This window comes from Anthonomus grandis, chromosome 12 (assembly GCF_022605725.1).
Source record: "Anthonomus grandis grandis chromosome 12, icAntGran1.3, whole genome shotgun sequence".
In the NCBI taxonomy this organism is placed as follows: Eukaryota; Metazoa; Arthropoda; class Insecta; order Coleoptera; family Curculionidae; genus Anthonomus; species Anthonomus grandis.
In genome coordinates, this window is record NC_065557.1 from 27,705,586 (window position 1) to 27,732,843 (window position 27,258).

At 31.0% G+C, this 27,258-nt stretch overlaps 1 protein-coding gene across 2 annotated transcripts in view; it reads right to left on the minus strand.

The window, feature by feature from the left end:
- Positions 1–3,208: 3,208 nt before the first annotated feature.
- LOC126743431 (alkaline phosphatase-like) overlaps positions 3,209–27,258 on the minus strand; it is a 653,262-nt gene continuing 629,212 nt past the window's right edge. For both annotated transcript variants that reach the window (XM_050450531.1, XM_050450532.1), the window contains exons 8-10: positions 23,142–23,336; positions 17,836–18,063; positions 3,209–3,524 (exon numbers count right to left, since the gene is read on the minus strand). In XM_050450531.1, coding sequence (XP_050306488.1) covers positions 3,235–3,524; positions 17,836–18,063; positions 23,142–23,336 — 713 coding nt within the window. In that variant the 3' untranslated portion in view covers positions 3,209–3,234. The remainder of the gene's footprint in view (positions 3,525–17,835; positions 18,064–23,141; positions 23,337–27,258) is intronic.

A 27,258-nucleotide genomic window follows, 5' to 3' on the forward strand; every position in this document is an offset into this window, starting at 1 on the left:
TAATTTAAAGTACTTATAACTGAAAATTGAGATAAATTGGTATAAATAGTGTTGTTATTAATTATTATCGTCGGATCGCATTAAATTCATTTCAAAATACTCGAATTACTATTATTATTATTATTTACTTGGATAAGTCTTATCACAAACATCAAACACCCCAAAACAAATCCTTTTGACGACTAACTGGAATGTTTAGTAGCTTAATAAGGTTTAGGCTTATTTCCTATGCAATTTAAAATATTTAAAAATCATTTCAGATTAAAAGAATGACTAAGATGTTAGGATGCCATCCTTTCCATTATAAAAGGGTTCAGGAGTTAGAAGAAGAAGATTTTCCAACTCGAGTAGACTTTTGTCATTGGATTTTAAATCACCCAAATCTTCGTCAAAAAATTTTGTGGTCAGATGAGGCAACTTTTTCTATGAGTAAGGGCTTTAACAGCCGTAATACTCATTTTTGGAGCATCGAGAATCCGAGAGTAGTTCGACGAACTAACTTTCAGCATAGATTTTCCTTTAACGTATGGGCGGGTTTGATAGGAGATAAATTGATAGGCCCAATCTGTGGCAAAATCAATCAGCCAATGTGTGGGAAAATCACACAGGTTAACTGGTCGTCATTATTTCAATTTTCTTCAAAACAATCTCAGAGATTTACTGGACGATGTTCCCTTAGAAACTCAGCTGGAAATGATTTTTCAGCACGATGGGGCACCAGCTCACTACAGCCGACAGGTGAGAAACTGGCTGGACAATAATTTTACAGGCAGATGGATAGGCCGAGGTGGTACAATAAAGTGGCCTGCACGATCGCCCGACCTTAATCCTCTGGATTATTATCTTTGGGGTAATATGTGCAATATTATTTATACCACCGAAATTGATACACCAGAAAAGCTTCAGAGGCAAATTCTCGCAGCTGCAGGCCAAATAAGAGAAAACCGATTTGAAATTCTTAGATCGACCCAACATTTAAAAAAAACATTTAAAAAAGATCCAGGTTATGCATTCAGGAAAACAGAAACTTGCTTGAACATTTGCCTCAAATAAATTAGTATTTTTATCTGTTTGCAATTTTATTTGTCAATTTACTTTTGAAGCATGCTATTGAGTTTTAATAAAAATTGTTATTAATAATACTATGCAGCGTTATTTTTAAATGCGTTTTTCTCGAAAATGGTAATTCCTAGCGTTATTGACCAAGAGGTACTTTTTTACGTAAAAAGCTTTAAATTTTTAAAATTTAAAGAAAAAAAAATACAAAAACTTGAGACACCCTGTATATTAGTAACTGAATTTTACATTTAAAATATGATATTTTTATTTTATTTAAATTTAACTAGAGTATGTACCAAATAACTTTTGATGAATGTGGTTTATGATGCTTAACATATAATGGGTATCCAGGAACTCTATGGACAAACTTTACAGCATAATTCTTCAACAAGAAATAAGATTTTTTTTCTGAATGTATGTCCTAAGCGTCTTACTTTCAAATATACAGGGTGTTAAAAATTTAAAAAAAAAAAAATTTAATAACTTTACTACCAATGCATATATTTTCTTAAAAATTAACAGATGTTGTAGAAGGAATCTTTTTACGTACCAGAAAAACTAATTCTTACCAGTGGCGTCCGTAACACACTTGAACTTCCGAAAATTAGACGTTTAGGACATACATTCATATTAAAAAATTTTATTTCTTGTGGAGAATCTTTAAATTTTGTAGGGCAATAATATCAAATAAAAAAATAAATTTTGTAAAATATCCAGAGATTACATTTACCACAATTACAAGTTGTATGGTTTTAAGAATGTTTAAATTAATTTATGCATTCTAAGGAGATATAACATTTATATACAAATTGTATTTTTTTTTGAAAAATAGTGGCCGTGGCGGTTTAATTTTTTAGGTTTATTTTTTAGAATAATTTTCTAAATTTAAAACATTTAAAAATTGTAAATTTCTTATTTAATATGGTTTAAAATGGTAACAATTACCAAAAAAAAATTCAAAGTAGTTAACTTTTATAATAGTAAAATTGTAGCTCTTATTAAGTTTACTGTCTTAAAAAACAAAAATCTAAAAGCTAATAATACTTAAATTTTTAATAAATGTACATATTTTAAAAATTAAATACAGCGCTCTCCTCAAAATCCATAATTCTTTTATTCATATTATTTCTAAAGCCTACCTTTAGTTATATCCCTTTATGTACTTTTGTTCAACTATATGTAGTTATTTAGTTATTTTAGTTATGTATATTATTTAGTTATGTAGTTATTTTAATTAGATTTATATAAAAGAAATGTTCCATAAAGTAAAAGGAAAGATTGATTTAAAAAGTTTTTCTTAAATATATATGTTTTAGCTTTTTAGTTTGAAAACATTAATTTTGTAAAGAAGAGTTTCTAAAAACGGTTCTTTTGTATTGTCCTTTTTTTTTAAAACAAATATAATATTTGATGGTTGGCAAGTAAATTACGTCACAGGTGACATGCATTAAAGTGTATTTGGTATAAACTATAATTTATCGGCAAATATAGCATATTAACAATTTATATCTAGAAATTTTTTAAGGATGTAAAATGTATTTGGAGAATATAACAAATACATATATATTTTGATTTTTTTTGAGGTAGGAATTAAAATTATATTTCTCTTAACATTATAATATCAACAGAAAACTGATGTGTAATACTTGATTTATAAGCCCCGTCCATTATTTTATAATAGAAATAATTTTTAATGCTACTTAGAAAGTATATACCTTATATTTCAATTCTCAAACAATATATAATAGAGATCAAGAAAATATTATAAAGAAATATGAAAGAAATATTTATAACTTGGAACATATCAGATCTTTATTATTTGTAAATCTACTACCATCAAATGGACACGTGTTGCTTAAAAGTTTAGTTACAAAATTTTACAAAGACAATACACGAGGAAAATAAAATTTAATTATTTATCTAAAAATTTTCGATAGGGTTAAAATAATTTCTGAATTTATTTGATATCTAATTTATTTTTATTTAAATTAATATGTACAGAAGGTATTTATACTATATACAAAAACTTTGGTTCTGGAGCATATAGTTCTTATTTACACCAATGAACAGCTTTTCAATATAAATTCACTTTTCACGACACATATATTTTTACACCGATTGATTTAATTGTTAGTGAATAACACCCTGATATCCATAGTTGCTTTATTTTTTATTTTACTTAAACATAATAACAATAAGTCCCAGGATAGCCGGCATATTAATTAATCTACCTACCGTAATTTTAACACTTTTTGATTTCACTCGATGATTATTATCATCTGATCTTACACTAGAAGCCACTACAAGTGGTTGTCCGTGAACCGAGTTGCTGGTAACCTCCGGATTTGTACAATTTTGTACAGGAGGATGTGCGTAGTTATCAAGTCCTTTACATCGCAGACGGTGTTCTCCTATGCATGCTGAGTAGGCTATGGCATGTGGTATATAGCTTTGATCAAAGGTTCCTGAAAGCAAAAAATTAATATAAGATTTACAATTTTATAAATATAATTAATAAGTAAATTCATGATTGAAACAAACAGCATACCTGGATGTAATAATATTGGGTATAACTCACTGACAAATTATTACCTTGACATATGAAATGTCTTCATTAAAAATTTAGTGGTGCGACCGATGCAAGAGAAAGTATGTATGTGCTAACAATAAAATAGATATTTGATTGTTAATTTATAACAGTGACTGTAAGAAAGTGTAAATATTATTTCTGGTAAATATTTGCTAGGAAAATCCTTCTTTGCTTAAAAATCCTTTCTAAGACTGATATTTAATTTTTTCATAAACTTGATGATCTAGTTAATTGTGCACATCTGAATAAGCTATCGTACACGTGTAGGTATAGAATTAATATAGTCGATTTATTCTTAAGGAGCAAAATACTAAATAACCGCAAAAAATTATATAGAATTCTACTGCCGTCAGAGGCTTAATAAAATAAAACGACGATATGATTTAATTTTTATTCATTTTACAGGTATGTAATAAGTTGTAATTAGTAAGTTGTTCAAGAATGTTAAGACAAGGCCAAATATTATTATAATCTATATTGTTGTTATTCTCACATAAAAACAGCACGTATATGCGGCGTAGATTTAGTTAAATTTTTATAATTTAAATAAGTTTGCTAATTAAGGGGTTTCGAAAGGTTATATTATCTAGTTGTTACTTGGAAATCAATAAATTAACTAAAAACCACTCTAACGCCTTTGATTTTACCAAGATCTAAACTAAACATTTTCCCAACAGCACAAGATAATCTTAAAACAATATTCTTTGCATGTTTTTTTTTATATACAGATTTTTTTAAATTGTACCGTTTAATTATATCTAACAACTTCTTTTTTATTGAGATTTTATTAGGTGCAAGTATGTTCTAAGTTTTCATAGAAGTTATATCTTACTTTTTTTTAAAGAAGTATTTGATATTTTATTTAAAATTCTCGAATGGTAAAAAACTCATAGTAACTAATGTTATTATGAGTTATTATATACATATGAGCTTTATATTGGTTTAGCATTGATTACAGGAAGGAAAAGTATATAAAGTGCTAAAAAATACTATATTATTAAGGCTCATCATTGTTTGCTGTAGCAAAAGAGTGATAAGTCCTTGCACTAAACAGCGTGTTTTTGGTAACTTGAAACTGGTTTACAAAAAACTGCATTATTTTTAAGGCTTACGCATGGTCAGCAGTACCTTTCCAGAAGATTAAGAAACATCACAGGTTATTTTGTGAAATGAAACACTATATATAAATGTGAAGGTGTGCGGTGTTCCAGTATCACGCCTAAACTATAGTACTAAATAACGCAAAAATGTTATGTATTTCTGACATTTTATGATTTGGAGTGGAAACAATCGTCGACTCCTAGAAAGTGGAAGATCAAGAAGGGACATAGTTACATCAGATGGATATCGCACAGATCGGTCTACAAAAGGTGAAGACTACAGATCCAGAAGAAAAAAAAGAGTGAGGTAAGACTACAGGGTATCCCACTTCCTGGGATACTCTGTAGTCTTACCTCCGGAGTTCTGGGCACTCAATTAACAATACCTAGTAAATGCAACCTGGACACTAAATGGCCGCCTGAGGAGCAAAGAGCCAAGCATATAATCCAATGGCATTTTTACCATTTTCAGTTGACGAGCTGACTAACGTCATAAAAAAACTACATAACTGGAAAGCTCCAGGCCCAGATCACGTCCAAAATTACTGGATTAAGAAATTGTGGTCAACACATCAACAACTGACCGGCCTTCTAAACGACGTGCTTATGAATCCTCAGAATTTGCCCAATTTTTTAACAGAAGGTACCACCTACCTCTTGTCCTTGATTGCCAAAATACTCAAGATCCGGCTAAATATCGGCCAATAACATGCTTACCCAGACTCCATGAACTAATTACATCTTGTATTACAGAACGTATTTACAGGCATTGTGACCAAAATAGTATCATAACGACTCAACAAACAGGATGTACCAGAGGTGCCATAAGGTGTAAAGAACAGCTAATTATCGACTCCGTAGTTTGCAATCAGGCATTTAACAACAAGAGAAACATTTTCGCAGCATAGCCTGATCGAAAACATGAAACTGCTTAACCTTAGGGTGTAGCGTTTTATTTTTATATTCCTTATGTTCACTAAATCTCCATTGACATTTCATTAATTTCAATAATTACATTAATAATTTCAGTCAACTTCTTTTATTCATATTTCTTTAAATTCACACTGTCAATGACACATTACTACTGTAACACATCACTCTTCTGGTTTTATTATCCATGCTTTCTGTTAACGGTCCGTCACTTCTCTGATTGGTTATAATTAATATTTTCTCTGATTGGCTGATATTGACAGCTCAGGCGACAGGTGGGGTCGTAATTGATTTAGTCGGTACTGCGTCCATTTTTTTCGACGACTTGTTCCCGTGTTGCAGGTAGGAGCGCACGTAAAAGGCCAGTTTTTTTTATTTCCGAAGTTTGTCAAGCAGGAAGTGGCCAATATGGTTTATAATTTATGGTCCTTAATCTTGTTCCTTTAGGGAATCGTTTATTTCATAATTCTGGTGCAGGATGCCCAAGATTTTAAAGGAAAGATAATGAAACTTAGCAAGGGTTTTACTTTTCCGTTTTCCTCTTTATTCTTCTTCAAATTGATGGCTGCAGGCTTTTGATTTCCCCGGGAATTGCTGAAACCGGTGGAGCTGGAGCTAGAGTTAGAGCTAGTATTAGAGATTCCAGTCCGGATAGCTCAGCTACAAATGGCATACATTCACAGCTTCGGTTTTGAAGGCTAGCCATTCATTTCTTGGAGAAATATACAGGCCAGTTTATTCCATTTATTTAAATATTACTAACCATGGATTATTTTTATTAATATACCTTCTATATCAATCTAACGTTACAAATATTTGATCAATGTCATAATTTAATACGTCCATTTCTTACCTATAATATTAATTATTTTTTGTTCAGTATTTTTCAGTACCCTTTTTGGTAGTTAAGTAGATATAACACGGTTAAGGCTGATATGCCTTAGGTAAAAAGGTTCATGAACTTTCCCCTGCGTAATACAAATATATACTAAAAACTTTAATAATTGCAATTTATTTTTCAAGTGCTGAAATCTACTTAGTAGTGAAATCATAATTTAAATGTTACTTTTGTCAAATTTATTTTAATCATATCAACATTATTCATATTTTAATTCATGGCAAATTATTAACATTTATCAGATTAGAACATGAGGTGTGTACATATCTTTGATGTAAATATAATTTGGTTGTATTGTTGAGATTTTTTTTTGCCTCTTTAAGTCTACCTTATCCAGGGTCATTTAATTGTTAATTGAAACCTATATACCAAGTCTTTTTCTTAGTTTTCTTTCATTTATAAAAAAAAGAACTAAGTGGCGCCCTCTTATTTAATAGTTATAATCAAGTTTAGATTCTTTAATAGCCAATCATAAGTGAACCTTCGAATAATCCCAAGTCTCCAATAATTCTGAGCTATCGTCTGCAAACTCTTGGCAAAATAGTAACACTGTAAAGTTAACGCCACAAAGGAAAGCATTTATAAGCTGATGCAGAGGTCGACGCTATTATCTACATCTCGAATCGTCAGAAAGTTCATTACATAGCATGAACTAGTTTAAAAAACACGTCATGTACTTTTAGTCAAGTTTATTTTTGTAAATAAAGTTAAAAAACAGAGTCCAATAACATGGAAAGGGCTCCACTAAAGCTTCATCCTTCTGATATCTGACATATCTGGGATAAGTGAACAATCCCCTTTTCCCCAGGGGGGAGTGCGATTGCCGTTTGGCATGAAATGTGATACCATTATTAATAATAATACTATAATAATAATAATAATAATAATAATAATAATAATAATAATAATAATAATAATATTAATAATAATAATAATAATAATAATATTAATAATAATAATATTAATAATAATAATAATAATAATAATAATAATGATAATAATAATAATAATAGTAATAAAAATAATGACCCTGTTTCCCACAAGGAACCAAAAGAATAGTCCTCCGGTATGCTCTGCTTATCGTAAAAGGCGACTAAACGGACAACCTGGGCCACCAGGGTTGAATGGTGACAGACACCCATGAAAATGAAGACAAGGAGTGAAAGACGCCTCGGAAGAAGGTTACTGCCTCGGGATAGCCAGGGCATATCTGGAGCCGGCGCTGGACATGACAGTATGCGAGACATGGGTGACAGGAGGTTGACGAGGCAGACACCTGTCGCTCAACAAATTATAGCCGAACAATCACAACCATCTACTTTCCCACTTCCTCAAAAACCAAAACCAACAACAAACAAGAAAAATATTTTATCATAATATTAATTTTAGGCACCTGAGAACAGTACATATCCTATTAAAGAAGTTATTCAGCAGTTCTGGCAAGACCAGCTTGAACTACCGGCACAGTGTATTAAACGCGTCAAGTGGATTAATGAAGAGAGAGAAAGTGTCGCGTAAAATATTGTTTAATCCTCAATTAATGCCCTTCTTTTTTACACAGGGATCAGCTTATCTTCTGTCCAAAGACGATCTTAATAAATAAACCGGATGTATAAGATTCTTACTTTGTGTATTGCCCAAAGGATCTACGAGCATTGCGAACGCAACCAAATTATTGCATATGACCAAAAGGGGTGTACAAAGAATGCTATGAGATGCAAAGAGAAATGATAATTGACTCGATAGGAAGTCAATCCTATACCAAGAAAAGAAATCTTTTTATGGCTTATATAGAATATAAAAAGGCTTTTGACTCCGTGCCCGATAGTTGGCTTCTTTAGATACTAAAAATCTACAAAATAAATACACATATAACTCATTTTTTAGAGCATGCAATGTCAGCGTGGAGTACTACTAAGCAACTAAATGAAGCAACCTGCAGTATCATGTTGCAACCCATCCGAATAACAAGAGGTATATCTCAAGGAGACGTGCTATTTCCTCTTTGGTTTTGTCTGGCAATGAACCTGAAAATGAACCAATGAATGTCTGGATATTCTATTAAAAATAACATTGCTAATATCATTAAAATAAAACAACTGCTTTATATGGATGACCTAAAACTACTGGCAGTCACAAAACATCAACTGGACCAAATGCTTAAAATCGTTGAAGAATTTTTGACAGACATTAGCATATATTTTGGAATAGATAACGGACTATTAATATCCAAAAAGGTAAGGTTAATCAAAGTAATTTTCAGATGAACAATGAAAACTGGATCCAGTCAATGCAAGCAGGCGAGACTGATAAGTACTTACGGGTTAAACAAGCACAAAGAATCGATTATTCGACGATGAAAGAAGAACTTATAACAGAATTTCAAAAAAGAACGAGAGGGGTGCTAAGTACTGGACTTAATAGCAAAAATCTTTCTAAGGCAATTCACACATACAGTTCAGTACTGGGCTACTCATTTGGTGAAGAACATTTACCTGGAGAGAACGGATATTGCGAACTTACAAAGGAAAATGAGAACCCTACTTACTAAGTACAAATACTCAGCCCAGAAGTGCGGTTAAGAGAACCACGCTAGCACGATGCGAGGGAGCAAGAGGATTTATCGATCTAGAAAAGCAATTGGACAAACAAATTAATAATTTAATAATTTTTTTTAGAAGACAGAACTGGAAACAGAAACCTCTGCACGGAAGACATATTAAAGAGTGAGTAGTAACAAACCTTGACTTAGTTTTAGTGGAGAAGCAACATAAGATAATGTCTCTTATCAAAGTGGCTATTCCCAACACTAACAATTTAGTTCAAAAACACGCATAAAAAGTATCAAAGTACCGCCACCTAGAAGTATGGCTACAGAGGCACTGGCAAATGAATATTGTTAGAACACCACCAATCATAATGTCGACTATGGGAGTCACACCAAAGAGCCTGGAAAGAAGCATTGAAGAATTAGGTCTCAATCAACATATGTATAGAGAACTATAGAAAGTGATATAAATAAAAGCTATTAAATGCAGCTCGAATTGTAAGAAAATTTCGAGGAACCAACACCATTGATCTTCACCACGGGCCCATTATCACTGGTAAGGGCCCCCACAGAGCTCATTCCCTGTAATTCCTGAGTATCTGGGATAAGTGAATGTTCTCCTCTGAGGGAGTGCGAGCCATTTGGCTGAAAATCATAATAATAATAATAATAATTATAATAGTTATTATTATTAAGAATAATAATAATAATAATAATAATAATAATAATAATAATAATAATCAAGGTGCGGCGAGATCTAGCCCAAGGCGACTCTATCTAACCGTACTAACAAAAAGAATAATAAAATAATTAACTTAGAACAATGAACAATGAAAATGTTGGCAAAAGGAAACCTAAAAATTATAAAAACCTATATCAAAATATCATATATACATCAAAAAGCAGAAGCAGCAAAGGCCTAAGCCGTAACTGTCGACTATATATACTATTATTACTAGCTAATTTTTCATACAAATATCTGGAGGACAATTTTATACACCAGAGTAGCTATATTTATTTGTTTTAGTTTAAAATGTTTTTATTGTTTTATTTATTTATTGTTTTAGAATAACGTTCAAAGTAACACGATCAAGTTTTCTTTCGTCGTAACAAAACTTAAGGCACGCATTTTGTAGTTTCTGTAAATTTGATTTGCCTCTTTAAGCAAGGGCTCTGTTTCAGATACCAAAATACTATATTTCTGTAATTTAGGAAAGGTTAGATTAAAAAGTCAGTAAGTTTTAGTTTGATAGTGGTTGATAAAATGTCTCTATGCAAGTATAAAATTCTTAGTTTATAATATGATTTTTGTGAAATGCTATCGACATGATTTTCAAAACTAAGTTGGTTATCTAGAACTATACCTAAGCTGCTTTCGCAACTAGAATGCTTTAAAGTATTTCCGTCAAAAGTTGTACTAAAGTTTACATTCTGAGAGTTAGGCATGCTGAAAAGTAATAGTTTAGATTTAGTACCATTAGGTTTATAAAAGCGTGACACCTAAACAATTGTATCTAGGTCAGCATCAAGATCCCTTCAAGCATCATTCGGCTTAGAAAAGGAAAGGGAGTGGTAAAGTTAAACATGGTCTGCGTACTGATGAGGCTTGCATAAATCAATAACATTTTTTTAAAAAAACCTTATTATTTCATTAACATCACTAACAGTAAATATGTTTTGCCAGTAAATTTTAAACATGATATTAAGAAAATCTGAAATTACAAAATTAGAATAGTCCCTGTAATTACGAAATGTCACCAGCTTTCTGCAACATCAATTCAAAGGAAATTAAATAATGATCACATATGTTATCTATATTTATAACTTCAAGATCGGTGACTAAGTCTGGAACTGAAGCAACGAGAACATCAATTAATTTACCTCTCGATGCCGAAATTCGAGTGTGAGACGCTTGAATTAATTGTGTTAAACTATATTTATTTAAAAGCCTATTAATTAGAAGAAAAAGCAGGACAACTGGTATTCAGTAAGTCCACATTCAAATTACCACCAAACATCACAACATTACAAAGCGATAAAAAATTGAAAATTATATTTTCTAGGTCGTCTAAACAAAAACTTAGATTGATAGATGGTGGAAGGTACAGAGACTCGAAACATACCACTTTTCCACTAACTTTGGTGTGAATCCATTGCTATTCCAAAGCGCTATTTTGAAGTGACTTATTTAAAGTTTCAAGTTCTTAAAAATTATTAATATAAAAAGCAACAGCGTCACCGCGTCAATCTCTATCACCCCAAGTAACATTATAGTTACAAATATTGATATTGTGTCACTTTCTATTGAGCTATTTAACTAAGATTTCGATAGCCCAATAATACAGTATTTCTCAGATGCTACAAATTCAGAAAAGCTGTTAAACTGGGAACATAAATACAACGTTTACACGTAACATTAATGCGAATTAATGGCGCCGCATCACTCTAATTTTGCTATTGATGTGGGTGTGCCTAACTTAAAGCGATATACATTTTTCTGTGAATTTATTATGATGTCTTATTTAAACTATAATTATATGTTTTCTGATGGCTCCTCATGGATTTTAGCCTTGAGTCTTGCAACAAGCACTGAACTGGCGTACCTATATCATTTTTTCGTATTGCCAAAGACCATACAAATAAAAATTGGGATAAAAATATATGACAAAAAACAAATAAAAAAGGATGTCGTGGTAAAGAGGTTAAGATTTATTTATAGCTAGATATTAATTTCGTTAACTTTAAAATTATGGGTGTTATTAAGTGCTGTGGGTGTTATTAAAAAAAGGATTATACGTTATTATTAACAAGAAACCCCAATTAAGATTGGTTCCAAGATTGATTTGGACAAACTAGGAATGCCTGTGGTAATGCCAAAAATTGTACTCCTAATCAGTTTAGCAGAGAATTTTAAAAATTGCGCTGAAAAGAAAGATTTCAACTATCTGGAGAATGCCATTGACATTTTGCTTACTACAACATCAGAATTAATTAAAAAGACCGATTTTTGAAATATAGAAACAAAAAATAGTATTCCAATTTTAAATATTCACAGTAGAGATTACCAAAATGTAAATGCATATTTAAGCATACATTGATTTTTCCATTGCATTGATTTTTCCAAAGGCGATATTCTGGATAGAAGTACAACTTTTTGCGAAAAAAAGCATACGAGAGTAGTCTTCAGGAGCTGTTTAGGGGATTAACAGTGACCCCAAAAAGCTTTACAACTTATTTAGTTTCATTAAAAAATATTTTCAAAAAAAAATTTAATTATTTTTGTTTACAAAATAGTGTATGGATTAGTCAAATCGGTAGGGTACAAATACCTTTTTTCTTTATCTATAAGAGTAAGTAATAATTGATTACACGCTTAAATTTGCAAATAGGATATAAGCGACACAAAAAGAACGAGCGCAAGCAAAAAATTTTGAAAAATGTCCAGTTTAAAAAATAAAATTTGTTGTTAAGTAATCGGTAAAAAAAAAAAGAATTAAAGTTCTTCTTTATGTAAATATCTTTTATCTTACGTCTTAATAGATTTTTTCCATTTAAGGTTGATATGTATGAACTGTTAGTTATGTTAGAATTAAGAATTATGTATATGTATATGTTTTAAAATACAATTGTTTTTTATTGATATTTCTTTTTCTGTATTTTCAATAGGTAGCAAAACTTGATGTTTTTACCAAAATCAACACATACAACATGTGTTGATTTTGGTAAAAACATCAGTTTTTAAGAAATGTAGGTCTATGATACACATTAAATATACCGATTTTATCTTATATACAATTATACATTATGTAATTAATTCAACATCTTTCAGTATTATTTCACCAAAATTTATATTAGCATAAATAATCTTGAAATATTTTTCTTCTATATTTTAGCATAGAAAAACAAACCACCGAGAAGCGACAAAACCCGCATTTACCGTTGATTTTCTGGGGTCCAATTTTGGTGACCTTGAGCGGGCTTAAATGACTGGCGCTACATATAAACTAACGGAGAAAAATCGTTTTGGCAATTTAATAGTTCCGTACACGGAGAGAAATACGACAATTAATAGATTAAAAATTTTATTGGGAATTTGAAATCAAAACTATTACATTATTTTACTGTTGGTATAGTTAAGTTATAGGTATACCTAAACTATACCGGGTGATACAGGAAACAGGGAACACGCAACAACTTTTTTATTTTTCAAGATAAAACAATTGAATACGTCAAAATATGCCTTTATAACCATTCTATTGACATACCAAATTTCATTTGTTTATCTTGAAAAATAAAAAGTTATTGCGTGTTCCCTTTTTTCTGTGTCATAGTGCCAACTATAGTACCGGTAGTAGCCGGTATAGTGCCAACTATAAAAATTACCATTTAGGATAAATAATGTAAAACAAAAAATCTTCTAAACAAACTTTTATTTTTTGAGGAAATAATATTGGCTCATTGTATAATGAAACACAAAAATACATTGGCAATAATTGAATTAAACCTAGGTACATTTATACATTCCGCAAAATTTTTAGTTTTCGAACATTTTTATCTTTATTTGTTTTTAAGACCCTATTATTATATTTAATGGTGTAAAATATGTTCAACCTTATAAATAATTTTAAGATAAAGGTTTTTGGAAAATGTGCACAAGGGTGTTCATAATTAATAGTTTTCATTATGTTAAATAAATTGTTAGATATTCCCTGGTTTATGCACATTTTCTCAAAATTACAATTCAATATTTCCTCTAATTTAAATATATATGAAATAAACTCTTCTGGAGGAGATTGTAAGCCACCAAAGTTACATATACTGGAATTATAAGCCTTAAAATGAAGAAATAATCTATTTATATCCATTTCATCACACATTTTGCCGAAATTGGTGCAGGTATCACAGTTAATATGAACTTCAAGTGCTCTTTTCATAATATAGCCATAAACATACCGAAAAGCATTTTCTGTGGGAATATGGTCGGTCCTATAACTATAGTTTTGAAGTGCAATACCTTTTGCAACTTCAAAATTTTTTTCATTGAAAATTTCGGGTATATTGATGGATTTGACGTTCATCAATATACTATCCAAATCATTTTTACAATTCATTCTTTCCGAATGTAAGTAATTCTGACAGAACAGCTTTTTAAACGCTCTTTGGAATTGCAGTGTTGTTGGATTAACATTATTCCCACTTTGCTGCCTTACAGCACCAAAGAAGTTTTCGATACAATCTGTATTTAACCTCCTAGTCTTGAGATACTTGTAACCCAATGTTGATAATTTTTCCCATATTTTTATCGTGCTTCTGATTGTAACCATCCAGCAATTACGAAATTTCACAGAATTTGTGATATCTTTATTGCTAGAGTTACAAATTTTTAATTTGTTTAAAAAAAGTAACATCTCATGGAAAAATTCTATTTGGTATGGTGATCCATCATAAACATTTTTAAATTTACAAGGATCTCCCAAGGATATTGAGTTTAATAAATCAAAGAGGTTATTGAATTTCTCAATTACCTCTATGGTTCCAAATGCATCGGCAGGGAGTGCACCTACAGTTACATAAGTATTCATCCCACTTGCCACAGTATGGCTAAGAACTTGGCTAGCGAGACCTACTTTCATTTTTTCAAATGCTGAGGGACATATATGGGAATCTGTCAACTTTGGGGCACATCTATAAAACTGTTGTTTATCTGCACGATAGAAATCATTTATGAAAGTCCATGATGTTTTTTTTTCGTCAAAGTGAAATGAATGATTAAATAGATTATTTCTTGTTGCTTTGGCTAGATGACATGGATCAAAAATATAAAACAAGTTTTGGTCTCCGAATTGAAATTCTGGGTTTTCATGTGTCACACCTAACAATTTAGAAAGTTCAATAAAATTTGACCCCATATCACTAGCAATACCTTCTATTTTAAGTCCAATTTCCAGTAATTTAGGAATAAGCTCCCCCATAATAGTTTTTAATTTGGAGGCTTTTAATTGTGAACCTACTAAAAAATACGCTAAAGGCTGCTTCCAGGAAGAATATCATCCTCTAGCCATAATAACTAACGCATTTTTACAAATAAATGGTTCTTCGGTTTGTTCACCAAGATCTGCAAATCCCACAATTCTATCTTGTGTAACGTTAAAAGCAATATTAGCCTTTAAAGATATTTCATCAATGCACAAAATGCAATGCTTGTCTTGCTCAAGCAGGGTGTTAAGTTTGATTTGAAGAGCTTTATATAAAACTGCATTATTAATACCAGGCTGGCAAGAAATATTTTCTGTAATTCTATGCAAACTTCTTTTTGTTGGTAGAGTAAGCAAACTACCTATGAATTTATATGCCTTGGGGCTTAAAAAATGCAATGTTAAGGCAAATTGTTTTAATTCCATAGAAAATCTATGAGATTTGCGTCTCTTGCCCTTTAGTGCCACATGAGTTTTAATAACACATGCCAAAGGTTTACTTAGAAATTTGTCGCATAACCTGTTAAAATCTCTTACATCAGGATCTTCTTTTTGGCGTGCTTTAGCAGTTACACCAAACTTTCTCATTTGTTTAATTTGCAGTCGAAGTTTTCGCTTTCGGGGAGTGTTACTACTCAGCTGAGAAGAAGTCTGAGTAGAAGCTGACGGAGAAAGAAGGCCTGGTGGAGAATTCTCGGACGGTTTATCTATTTCGATAGATAGGAGATTGCCGAGGGGCTCGCACACTGAATATTGTGAAGTGCTTGGGCCTGCAAATAATAAAAAAATGCTTTAACATTTTAAAACTTTACATCTTTAATATGAATAAAATCAGAAAGTAAAACTGATAGACTATATGGTAAACTAAAATAAATTTGGAAATTCTGCTCAGGTAAAACTACCTATGTATTTGGTTTTCAAACTTTAAATAAATTATAAATAAGTGATTGTGAGGTTGGTTTTCATAGAAATGGAAACAAAGACAAAGGGTATTATTTTACCCATTTTATATGGGGTCCAGACATTTTGGTACCTAATCCTAATCCTGGTACCTGTCCCAGACAAGTCTTGTATAACCATTTTATAACAAGACCTTGTCTGGGCCTTGTTATAAAATGGTATAAAACTAATTAGGGTTTTCTGAAGAATAATCCATTCTTACTGAAATCTTATTCCAACCTACTAAACTGAAAGAAGAGAATCTTACCAGAAAAAATATCCAATAATGGGTGTTTTTCAGGCGTCTTAGTTCTGTCATAAGGAGAATTTTTTTCGGCAATACTTTGCTGGGCCAACGTTGCTGGTTTCATAATTGCAGGCTGTATTAAAATATCTAAAAAGAAGAAATATAATATATACAGAATATATTTTTATGTGCAAAATAGGGTTTCAAGCATAAAATTAATATTAGTTAGTAGGTAAAAATTATAGTTAAGTTAACCCATCAAAAGCTAACCTGATAGAATTTTTATGTCCTTTCCTTTGAGACTTTTTTTGGCGGTCCTTCCTCAAGCTGTTCACCTTCACAAGTCCTTTTTGTGGGATTAGGAAATAATGTTGGTAACGCGTTAGGTAACAAACGCTTTCTTGAGGGCCCTGCACTATAAAACTTCTCATCAAAATGGTACTCACAGAGCTTATAGTTCCTGGTTAGTTGTTCTCTAGGTATCGAAAACAAGTCTGTTCTATAGCAAGCTGCCAGCCATAACTTGGCACTGAAAGTCATAAAATTACACGTTTAATTCAAAAGCTAAATTTATGTATTTTTTTTAAATTACTGCATAGATAAATACCTCATATTACTGTAATTACGAATTTAATGAAAAATAAATAATGAATTCCTGTAATTATGAAAAACAAAAAAAGAAACAACTTATTTTGAGTGGAAACAATTAAAAGAAAAGTTGAACTTACCGATCTTCTTCCTGCGGAAAAGCAAAGAAAGAAACACCGCACCCTGTCTTTGAATGACATCCACGAAAAGCACAGGTATAAGGCATATTATAAAAGTTTTTAATAAAATAAAGAGCACAATGACAACACACACAAAAAATAAACACAGAGAAAAATTCAGACAACACTTGACTAGACTAAAGTAGGCGTCGAATATTACCGGACTAACCGACGGCTGGGAGGGGACCGGCAATAAGACAGGTATACCAAATAAGCTCGCACATGCGCAAGAAAAATCGGTCCCGGCTTTGTCCCTTCTCGGTGGTTTGTTTTTTTCTGATTTTAGTGAACATATTTCCGATGAGATCTGCACTAACGTCTCTTGTATCATATCGATCGATTCACGAGTTACATACGCCTTTCACCCTATAATACTATTATTGATATTATTGATAAGCCCATTTTAGCTGTATAAGCAATTTCATTTACTTTTTATACTTTCGCTTTTAGTTTACCATTTTAGTCAGAGCTAAGCCCTTGTTTTAAACATAACATATTATATACGTATTATTATTATCTTACTCACATTGTAGCTATTAACGAAATAAAAGTTTTTTAAAAATGTAAACTTATAGTATTGCACTTTAAATCACGCAAACATGATTTACGACCGCATATAAAAAAAGCCGGCATTTCGAGGAAAACAAAAGACTTATTCGACTTGTTGAAATATATAGACCTTGATACAGCCATTAAGTAAAACGCAGTATTATACACGTACATTATAATTATGTTCTCTTAATAATAATCGCTTTGCAATACTATAGTAAAATATTTCCCACCTGCAAATAAGGTGGTGGCCAAAGGTCCTAAAGCGTAAACGGGGACGTCTTCTCCTGCATGAGTTCCCCATTGCCTCGGGACAGCGGACCCGTGCACTTGATTCTTGTCTTCCACAGCGGAACTTGTATTCATAGGCACAATCCGGGGAGTTGCGAAACCCGGACCGTTGCCATAAAGTATCGTTGTATACGGTTGTCCGTCTACATCTGAAACTTTACTGTCTGATCCTGAAATTAAATAATTTAATTTAAAATCTACCTATTTTATGTAACTTTTTACGAAAGTTTGGTTCAAAGGGTACCTCTATAGATTTACCACGATTTTTTAAAAATATAGTTATATTGATTTAGAAACGTCTGAAGTTCAATCAATTACTATTAAATTATGTTATTTATAATACACGATATTTTCATATGTATGAAATTATTCATCAATTTTGATTTTATTTCTTACTTCTTTTAAAACATAAATGTTACTGGTTGTAAATACGTGATAGAAAAATTTATTTGGGACTGTTAATAAGCAATGTAAGCAAGTGCTTATATCAGATAAAAAGTCGATTTATTTTAGAAAAAAATATGTGTAAATCGTGTGTTAAAAAGTCCCGGACTCCCTTAATTATTCGTGAACACTTTTATCGAAAAGTATCCCAGAAAAAAATTATAGATCTCTTTGAGATCTACATTAGGAAGATAAGTTTGCATATACAAGAGGTATTACAAAAGTACCTTTTTTTAATGGTATATTTTTTTATGCATTTTTCAATTCTACGCAAAATGTTAACATAATTTCATCTAACATATGTTATCTAACATAGTATCTTTTAAATTTCAACAGATTAAAAGATACAATGGCTGGTTCACGAATTATTAAGGAAGTCCGAGACTTTTTTAACCGCGGTATAATTATGACAAATTATTATTAAAAGTTAATATACTACTATGATAAGTAGAACTATTAGCTAAAAAAATGTAAATACCTGAACAAATTTAAATGTTTTGAAAATCTATATACGAAAAAGGTTTAAAAAATTGTAATTAATAAGAACTATATTAAAATTTTAACAGTATACCTATACTATCTGAACCATGCCGCTATTCTCATACGTTTCATTTAACTATAAATATATAAAGATTATAACGCATATGTATTCTGTAACGTAATATTGTTATTGATCCATCTAATTTTCGGACGTTTATTATTCGTAAAAAAGGCCAACCTACAGGGTGTCCCAGGATGAGCGATTTCATACGTAAAAATGATAAAAAATTTTGGGGGTTGAAATTTGACCGTTTGGCATCCAGCCCAACTGTTTGCTTGATTAAAAAATAAAATTTTGCATATTTTTATTTTGAAAAATCAAGCATGCCTTGATACGAGCATTTTTTAAATTTTATGAGTAGGTAAAATAATATTTCTAGGCAACATATGAAAAAAGTTTATAAGGAAAAGTTGTTTAGAATGCAAAATTAGGTCCGAATGCCGAATTTCATAACCATAGGCCTATTTTAATTCTTACCTTTAAATTATTTATTATAATAATTTAATTATTTATTTTTACTTTTTTAAAAGTTTAAACAAAAACCAAATTAATATTAATAGTTAAAATAGTGAATATTGATTTAAAAATTATTGCTCTTAAAGGGGACCAATTCTTTTTACGATCGGTTGAAATTTTTTGCTCGTGGAATGCATGCCGCTTATTATATTGGGTTCTTTTTTGCTGCATTTACGAGTTTTTGTTGAACATTTTTAAATGTAAACAATCTCAAGTAAATGTGGCAGCTGCTATAAAACATTGTTACTGTCAAAATTACGGATAAAAAACGTACCCATCTCATTATCTTATTGTAAAATTTATAAAAGTTAATAATAATAGCAGAATTTACAAAATAAAAATAAAATAAAAAAAATATTAAAAAAGGAAGAATAAGAATATAAAAAATGTTAAATTTGGAGTAGAAAATGTTCATTATGCAATCAAATGGTAGTGGAAATAGTATGTCGTTAAAGTAGGTTTTGAATCTTTTTCGTGTCGAAGTAAGAATATCTTCTGCGAGACGACTAATTAAATTTTTTGAGGCCATGGGTAGTGTTGAGATGAAAATAAGCAGAAAGAGAAATACGATCAACAACAATGCTGCTTTAACCCTTACTTTTGAGTCAATTGCTGAGAACCCTTGGTAGTAAATCTGCATCAAACAGTCTAAATCTGCATTTAGACTGTTTGATGACTGAAACATACGTGACTTAACATACGTAATAGGACATCCCGCCGCAGCCAGTATAGTGGACAATTTCTGAAAAAAAATGTATGAGACCTTGACACGCATTAATACACACACTAACTCTAGTACACTCTCAATGCTATTTTACTCAATTTAATCGGAAATCAAAATTTTTTCTATCCTGCATCTTGAGGGCCTTAATAACTTCTAGTTGAAAAAATTCTGAAGTACTCCAAGTTCTAATAAAATTTAACCAGAATATTTTGATATTTGATTAATGTCAACAATTATCTACTCCTCGTGATATCATTGACGAGAGGACAACCATTGGACCAAAAAAAGGTAACCTAGCTGAACCAGAGAACCGAAATATAGACCTAAATAATTAAAACTCTTGCTGCAAAATATTAACCGGAACTCCAATTTGAAAATTCCAGGTGGCTGAAATCAATGAAACTGGTCTTGAGTAAGATGAAGAAGAGGATTCGAATGATGAGAACTTGATAATAGACCGAGCGTTACACAAGATTTCTTTTAATAGAGGCAAGGCAGAGAGCTAGAGAAGAATAGTGTGAAGATCTATAGCGTACCGACTTGTCAATAATTTAAAACCGATTTTAGTTACTAGATGGTATGCTTTATATTAGAAGTATGAAGAAACCTTTCATGTTAAATATGAACTAATTAGATAGACGTACAGAATAAAGTTAAAATATTTACATTTATAATAATGATAATGATTGCTTAATATACATAATTAATAATTATGTATATTAAGCAATCATTATCATTATTATCATAATTGATCACTTATAACGATCAATTATGTCTTACTTGTAGGTTATAAGTGACAATTAGAGATTCATAGATGTTGTATCAAATTTTAACGGTTAGTGTGGAAAATACCCTAGATTTTTAAGCTTATAGGCTTCTCCTCTCTACCTCTTGCAAACGACGTGAAGACATCAAAAGTCAATGAAATACAAATGTTGTGAAACATGCCAGGTGAATTATGGTATGAAATATGTTACCAAGTATACAAGCTTCAAGTAAATCAACTTTACTTGTCTTACTTTTTATTATTCAAAGTGTGGCGTATTTTTGCAAATACTTACCATCACAAAAGCACGGCAGCTTTTCATTAAGTAGGCACTGGGCAGTAGGTATTAAAATGAAAAACCCTAATTATAAAAATGGAACGGCACTTAAAATTATTATTCATATAATTTTTTAAGAAAATTTAGTTAAGGATTATAATTACTAAAATCAAGAAAACCTAATTATTGCCTTTTTTATCGAGTCTTATTGATAATGTATTCTCTTTTTTTGTTGTTGAGTAAACGCTTCTTTATTCCAAAATCAACATTTATTTCTCAGAGATCTCTATAACATTTAAACCCATGCAGAATTTACATAACTATACCTATTATTCTACAACATACACTATCCGTAGTATTATATAACACTAAAAGTTCTGTTAAACAATTAATTAATATTAAAAAATCAGATTACTATTAATTATAAAAATACAATTTTAAATTCTATACTGTTGTTGCGGTTTTTAAAATTTTATGCTTTACATGCTTACTGCATATTGAGGCTAATAATTATGCCTAAGGCTCCAGGAATATTCTCATATTGTAATTATTAGGTACTTGTTCAAAATATTCTTTAAAGATAAAAATAAAAATGTTTGTTTGCTTGACTAGGTTGGTTTGGGCATTTTTTGACTTTCCAAAAACCGTTGAAACTAGAGTTTGCGATTCTATTAGTTAGTCATTCACTTAGAGTATTTAAATTGCAGTAGGATATTTGGGTTGATAGAACGTATAATAATAGTTAAAAATAATGGTGTTTTAATCGATCACCAAAAATATGAATAAATAATTAGAACATTTAAAAGTTCTTAGGGTAAGTTAATAATCGCTACTTATTGTCTCAAAAAATACAGTTTCATCTGTAATAAAAATACCACCTAATGACCATTTAAATTTAATGAAGTAAATACCTCATTCGCACAAAAGAAGACTTTGTCGTAAGAAAAAAAATAGTTTGGGTTTATACATATTAACGTCGATTAGAGGAAAAGCCCTTTGTCTAAGCATTTAAGACCATAAATATTTCTTGTACAGAACAGCTTACCCAAAATGAGTCAAATCGTCTATTTTTAATTTATTATAAAACAATTTTGGACCAGAATCCGCTAATAATCCAGAATCGCAAATTCAAAAAATTTTTATAAAGCAGCCAATATTCACCAATAGAAAGATGCGGATATGATAATAAAATTGTGGTTATTGAAAAATATATAAGGCTTAGGATTTGAGTTTAAATTTACTGGTATGATTAGCCTTTTTTACTTTGGATTATATATAAACTTGTTTATTAAAAAATAATCTTAAATTCTAAAAAATCTTACTTTTTAAGTTAAAAATAAAAATATTTCATTATTAGTTTCTATTTATAATGTGAAACATGGCATTTGCAAAAAATAACTGGCAAATTATGCACATATTTATTTCAATATTTATTCTTTTTTTTAGAATAAGTTATAGGTTAAAAACTAATTAAAAGAATGTGGATAAACACATCAATCAAACATACCTTGGAGCATTTAACATTAAAAGTATACAGTGCTTTCATTTCAATACGATCCACCCTTAATAACTTTTTTCGGTTCTAAGTTCGGCGTAAATAAAATATTCATTATTTCTAGACATTTTCGCTAACTATTTGCTTACACATTTACCGATTTCATTTTTTTTGGTACCGTTGAATAGAGAATTTTACGCTGCTTACTATGATGTATTACACGATGGGGGTTCCCATTTGACATATTAAAGTGAGATTAAACGTCCCCCTGTATATCTAATTTGACGTGTTATTTAGGATGGGTTGTTTTGAAATGAAAGCACTGTATGTTTACAGATTTTTACTATTACTAAAAAATTTCTTTAGTTTTTGCATAAAATGAGTTTTGCATTGCTCATAATACAAAAACCAGTTTAAAAAAAATAGAAATATTATTTCTTAATACATTACCGCAATGCATACCAATAATTGTAAAATATATTTACCAAGAATTGGATGCCCTCTAGGTGTGGCTTGTCCTCCCATAGTTAAAACGTGAGAATGATCAGATGTAACGACTATTAAAGTTTCTGTTGGATTCACCATCTCTAAGGCAGCTAAAACTGCTGTATCCATCGCAAGAGTCTCATCTAGCGCTCTATAAGCATTGTTGTAATGATGGGCGTGATCAATGCGGCCACCTAAAATAATGAATTTCTTAAGTTTAAGTTTACTGGGCGTATTTCAATTTGAATTTTAATATACAGGGTGTCCTACTTCAGAGATACACAAGATAACATATTGGCTGTTTTTAGAGAGATCTTTTTCTTTTTTGGTAGGAGGCTGTATAAGGCGTACATTTTGCTTAGGATAATACATGCAATACGTCATAGACGTACGTTTTAATAGAGTTCAATTATCAGATACTATAATCTGTTAAAATATATTGAAACCTCCTTACCAAAGATACTTAAGTCTTAATTTTGATAAAAAATGATACAGAGTGTGCCAAAAAATGACGCCACTGGATAAAAAAATAACTAAAAGTCAGCATCTTCGACTAAACCACCAATTGTAAATGCATTTTTCATACATTTTTTAAGCCAACCTCTCGAAACTCTTTTCTAGAAATTGGTTCACGTGCATGTCTTATTCGAGTTTTTAATTATTTGAATGTTCTTCGTGGACGGGCTTTATAAAGAGTCCTGCCACAAATTTGGTCTCAATTTTTGTTTGTTTTTACGTGTAAAGCTTACGCAAAAATATTATTGTGGTTAAATATTTGCAGCTCTACTTGTGATACAACTGTGAGCATAAGAATCCTTAAGTTTAGTGTATTAAGTATTTTGTGCACAATTCTTATTGCTCTGATCTACATATTTACAAACATGGTGCTGAGCCGGTCGGATCTCGAAGCTATTCGAAAGATTTTTACCGAGGAAGCAAGCAGTGGTGAATTCTATCAAAGGTTGGTTGATGGTGTTTTTAAGAAAATAAAGGAAAAGTTGGCTGAAAAGCTAACCATTATGGAAAAGGAACTTTCTTTAGCCAAGGGGGATATATCAGATTTGCGCAACAAAAACAAAGACTTGCTGCGCATGTTGGATGCCCAGGAACAGCATCCTAAGCGTCTGAACATCCGCATTTTTGGCCTACAATGTCTCAGCGATGAAAACGATTCTAAATTGCAGCATTCGGTATCAAATTTGCAGCGATCCAAAATGCAAATTAGTGCACCTTCGAGATTCATACATCAGTAGATGTTTTCGCGTTAAACAAAACACGTCCAAGCTCACCGTTAAACCGCCGGTCGTAATGGTAGAATTTAAAAACTTAAACCAAAAAGCGTGTTAAAGAATCGGAGGTACTTAAAAGGTACGGGGATCATTTTAAAAGAGGACTTAACTAAAATGAGACAAACGGTGTTTAAAACTGCATGGGTTCGGTTTTCTAAACAAAATGTGTGGATTTCACATGGTAATGTTTACATAAAAAATCGGGGTTTTGTGCATCGTGTACAGAATGAGGACGATTTGAATTCTATTTAAGGTACTTTAACATCCTTACAAATTTTAAGTTCTTGGCATTTGGGATTATTGCTAGCTTTCAAAAGAATCTATACTTATATCATTTTTATTCTTGCGTAATATAGTGGTATAAAGGACCCAGAGCCACATAAGTGAAAAAAAACTATTATTTCATCTTATTATTATTGTTTTTATTCTTGAAAATGTTTTTCTTTTTAGTTTATATACTTCAGTTTTATTCGATTTTCAGTGATATCTAAGTATATATGCTTAAAGGAAAGTCATATATCTAATCTTTTTTATTTGGTTATTTTTTCTTTTTCTTGTGAGTTTTGGAGAATAAGTTGTTGGTCTTTTTTGATTAACTTATAATCATTAACTTTAAGTTTATAATGCCTGAAACCTTAAGTGATGTTAAGTTTGGTCACCTTAACGTGCGTTCACTGTCTTCAGGTTTTGATCACCTCTCTGATTTAATTGTATCAGCTGGAATTGACATTATGTGCATTTCTGAGACTTGGCTTAGTGATGACAGATCTCACAATTTTTCAATTCCAACTTATAAGTTATTTGTGAGGATTAGAGGGGGAGGGCAGGGAAGGAAGGGTTGCTATATATGTTCGGCAGTCTCTTGAGAGCTTTTTAACCTTCAAGGATTTTGATTTCTCCCTTGATCTCGAGTGCTTATTCGTTAAATTACGTTTACGAAAAAAACTTTTTCTTGTCGGCTCGTTCTATGGGCCTCCTAGGGGAGATCTACGTCATTGTGATTGTTGTTTTGACGATATTTTACCCCTTGCATGTTCACAATATGATAATGTTATTATTCTCGTTGATTCTAATGTGAATCACTTTTCAGACAATATTTTGTTGGATTGCTTTTCTGCAAATGATTTTGCTCAGGTAATAAATGAGCCTACTCGTGTAGCAGCTAACACACAAACTTTGATTGATGTGATTTATTTTAACAAACCCGCAAGTGCCGTACGTTTTTATACTTTGAATGCTGATTTAATTTCCGATCACCATGCAATAGTTTGTGACGTCAGGATTAAGGTTGAAAATGAACAATAAAATATAGGTCTTACCGCAATTTTAGGTTTTTTGATAGGAATGATTTTCTTGTTGATCTAGAAGAAATAAATTGGGATAATATTTACCATATTTATGGCCTGGGTGAAAAAGTCGAGAATTTGTCCAGCAACGTTTGTTCATTATTTGAAACACATGCCCCATTAAATACATCAAGGATTTATAAACCTTATACTCCATGGATTACCAAAAGCGTTAAACTCTTTATAAAAGGAAAAAATAAAGCGTTATCGAGATTTAAAAAGTCTAAGAGTTTACCCGATTGGCTATTCTACAATTACGAAATTCAATGGTGGGGATCATTAGGCGGGAAAAGAAAGCATATTTGGAACTCAAAAAAGCAGCAATAGTAAAAAACTATGGAAAGCAATAAAAGACCTTAGTCTCAGAAATTCTTATAACCGTTCTATACCTGAAAACCTTCAAAATCCTGACAAAATAAATTATTATTTTTTATCAGTTTATAGTCCTTCAGATAACTGCCCAGAGGCAGTCGAATATTTTTTTAATCATACATTTCGTCCTGATCTCCAGTTCTCATTTCGTTTAGCCACTAGCAGAAATTTTAAAAATAGTTTTAATATATATGAATATGCTCCAATATTGTATACATCATCTTGCTCCTCACTTGACTCATGTTATAAACTTCTGTTTGGAAAGAGGTTGTTTTCCTGATGTTTCGCAGACTTCTCTTATAATGCCTTTAGCTAAAATCAGTAGTCCAAAGGACTATTGCGACCTTAGACCTATATCCATTATTCCAGTAATTTCGAAAGTTTTGAAAAAGTTTGAGAAATCCTTGATGCTTTGGATAGAGGTGATACTACGGCGCTCGTATTACTTGACTTTTCTAAAGCTTTCGATACATTCGATCACAGCCTGCGTTTAGCAAAATTGACCTATTATGGATTTGATAATAATTGACTCAACTTCTTTAGGTCGTATCTTTATGAAAGAAAGCAACTGGTGGTATTAGAAAATCAAGCTCAGTCAAACCGCTCTTATATAAGTTCTGGACCACAAAGATCCGTCTTGGGTCCTTGGGTATTTCTAATGTACATAATAGACATGTATAAGGTTGTTAAATATTATGCATGTAGTATTCAGGGCTTTGCAGATGATACGCAAATTTATTATGCTTTTAAAGTTAATGACGTATTAAGGAGTTGTAGTAGAATAAATGAAGATTTATCATGAATTTTAACTTTCTCGTCGAGCAATAATTTAAAATTAAATATTTTTTTTTTCTCTTCAAAAAATTAAAAAAAAATTGTCTTGGATAATCTATAACTATTTGTGGGGGGAACGCAGTTAAAAACAGTTGATAACATTAAGAATCTTTATCTAATTTTCGAGGAGGCCTTGAGATTCAAAATGCACGTTTCTGACGTAATTAAAAAATCCTATTTTGGGCTCAAATCATTGTACGCTAATAGAAGTATTATTAACTACAAAGTATGCAAGAAATTATGCGAGTCGTTAGTACTTCCTATTATGAACTACT